General features: G+C 44.1%; 1 protein-coding gene across 2 annotated transcripts in view; it reads right to left on the reverse strand.

Moving 5' to 3' along the window:
- EIF3J (eukaryotic translation initiation factor 3 subunit J) overlaps positions 1-2,851 on the reverse strand; it is a 16,401-nt gene that overhangs the window by 5,622 nt on the left and 7,928 nt on the right. For both annotated transcript variants that reach the window (XM_018561371.1, XM_018561372.1), the window contains exon 2: positions 780-877. In XM_018561371.1, coding sequence (XP_018416873.1) covers positions 780-877 — 98 coding nt within the window. The remainder of the gene's footprint in view (positions 1-779; positions 878-2,851) is intronic.

Consider the following 2,851-nt stretch of genomic DNA (forward strand, 5'->3'; position numbering starts at 1 on the left):
AGGGGGTAAGGGGAAGGGGGGGGGGGGATTTGGGGGAATGGAGAACAGTTGTCATCAGAACAGGAATTATTTATGGCTGCGCTTTAACCAACCAGTAAACTATTCACAATTTAGATGAGATTTAGTAAAAGGTAATAGATGCTACATTTACTAAACCAGGGCTTGACAAATTTGCTTTAAATCTAGGAGCCAGCTAAAAAAAAAAAAAAAGTTTTTTTTAAACAAAGCTTTATTTTTTGGGACAGTTGTAACTTTCAATTACCATTTTCATTGGTGCACGCGCTGATACCTGACATGTGTAGCTCAATGGTCATTTTCATATGTAAGCGCACGTGACTTGTGTTTACATTAGTATGTGCGCGTTCACAGGGGCTGGGCACTTTTTTGGGGGGGCGGAGGGGCTTACAAGTGTCACAAGGACCCCTAGGTGTCACCTTTCCACTTCAAATGCTTTAGCTGGGGTATGACAGCTGCATGCTAAAGCAACTGAATGTAAACAGAGCAGGCAGTGGCTAGGAGCAATCCCTCCTATCCCGCTGCCTCTGCTTATACAGGCAGGAAGACCAGCGGGGATTGAAGGGGACAAAGACTGCAGCATGCAGCTGGCTCCCATTGGGGGAGGAAAACAGGGGGAGCTGAGCCGATGCGGCGGAGGAGGCTGACAAAACCAAGGCGTCAGGATGCAATTTTTAGTTGCCATGGCAACCTGGTGCCTGGGATTCGTTGAGCCCTGTTTAAAATAACATTAAAACACTAGCAGACTGAAACGTTTTAATAACCTTGACTTCCTCCTCCTCATCTTCACCCTCCCATCGGTCTGTTGACGTCACTGCACCAGCTTTTCGAATCGGCTCTTCTGGCTGAAAGTCCTCCGTCTCTGTGTGAAGGAATAAAAATAAATAAAATTGTAAAAACCTCAGAAAATCTCAAGCAATCCGTCACTTCCTATCTGATGGCCACAACAGTAAACAAGAGGAATCCCTCTAAAAGAGAGAAATCCCTGGTGGTCAGCAGGGTAACCAGAACTGGTATCCCCATTGGAAGATTTCCCATCAATTCCTGTTCTGATGACAACCCAAATTGTGACAGTTTCTTTTACTTAGTGTTCACCAAGGCAGGACAAATAGGAGGGTGAATCTCCCTAAAATGGACACAGACTGAAATAAAAACCTGACCAGAGTTCTAATCCTTCTCCACTTGAACATTGTAAGCAGTCACCTCATAGGTTTTTTTGTTTCTTTCTTGCCTACCTACCTATCCAGTATTGCACACTACTCACCATCTCCTGGTAGTTGAGAATGTGATGTCCCCTGGCCTCAACACAAAACTAAATGTCCCAGAGATGCAGTGGCCATTTCTAAGCCTGCCTTTCCCCAGCAAACAGACCACGGTACACCGCTTGTGACTAATAAATTGCTCATGTTTCAGCATATGATGTGCTGATGATCGCAATGATTTCTGGATCAAGAACAATGACATCTCTTGTGAAATCATTGCAGAACACACGTGCAAGCTCAAGAAGCTGTTCGGAACACATCATGCTCCCTTCAGCACAGTTCTTAATACAGGCACATCCTTGCTTAACATTATACTAAAACAGGTTCACATTAAACCAGGGGTGGACAAATTAATATTGAGTTCAGGGGCCGGCCTGTCCAATCCTGGAGTCAGCAGATTTTATTTTTCAGGAGCCAGCTCAATTGACAACAACTAGAGAAATCCTCGATGGTTAGGAGCCAGTTGTCATTTGTAAGCGCATTGGCTCCGACACCAGGGATTTGTCCAGCCCTGAGTAAAAGCTCAACCCCAGAGTGGGAACTTCTCAGGTTTTCATGCTGTCTGATCAGACGTTACCACAACATGAAGCCAAGAATAATCATCAAAGCCTAAAGCTGCCCATACACCTTACAACCATCGCACGCCTTTCGTTATGCGATGGTTGTAAGGTGATTCAAATTTTGTACGATCTGTCCATCTTGGACATGCAGATCGTACTTGCGATCATCGCAATCCCTCCCCGCTGAGGGGAGGGCTTCCGATGATTGCAGTGCTGAGCGGGCAGTGTGCACTGGCGCGTGCGGCATTAGTCTTCCGAGCACGCCACCAACCCGCCGAAAACCGTACGATTTTCGGCAGGTTTTCCAAAGGTGCTAGGAAGACGAAAGTCGTGCGACCGTAAAAAAGATGCAGTCGCACGCTGTCTATACACCTGGTTAGGACCCTTATCAAATGAAGGACAAACAGAAAAAAAACAAAATGTAGGTTCTCTAGTTTCTCCACTGCATCCAAAACTACTGAAAACATTTACCTTTAATTAGGCTCTAAAAGCATAAAAAAATATCAAGACTGAAATGGCATTATAAAGCAAGAGGACCCAAGTGGATAAAAGATCTCTGTGGAAAATACAGACAACTATAAAAGGCATTTATTCTTGAAAATTAAAGTTCATTTGAAGTTGTTTCAAGAATTAAACACTGGAAATAGAGCAGATACACAAAAGGGAGGTCACCACATTTACCAGTTCAAAGTTGATATGACTCGAGAGTTTATATTGGCTCAGATTCCAAGGTCTACTCTAGGTAGTTGATATTAGACCAAAGACAAACAGCAAGGTAGTAAAGGGGAACAACAAGGTAGTAAACTTTTGTCCCACAAAAAGAGAGGAATTAAATGTATGTACACCAACGCTAGAAGTCTGGCAAATAAAATAGAGGAGCTTGAAATTAGGTTAATTGAAGAGGACTTCGACATAGTGGGTATAGCGGAAACCTGGCTGGACAGCACGCATGACTGGGCTACTAATATAGAGGGGTATAACCTGTTTAGGAGGGACAGAGGTGGGAGAAGAGGG

This window comes from Nanorana parkeri, unplaced genomic scaffold (genome assembly GCF_000935625.1).
Source record: "Nanorana parkeri isolate BGI_ZX_2015 unplaced genomic scaffold, ASM93562v1 scaffold519, whole genome shotgun sequence".
NCBI lineage: Eukaryota > Metazoa > Chordata > Amphibia > Anura > Dicroglossidae > Nanorana > Nanorana parkeri.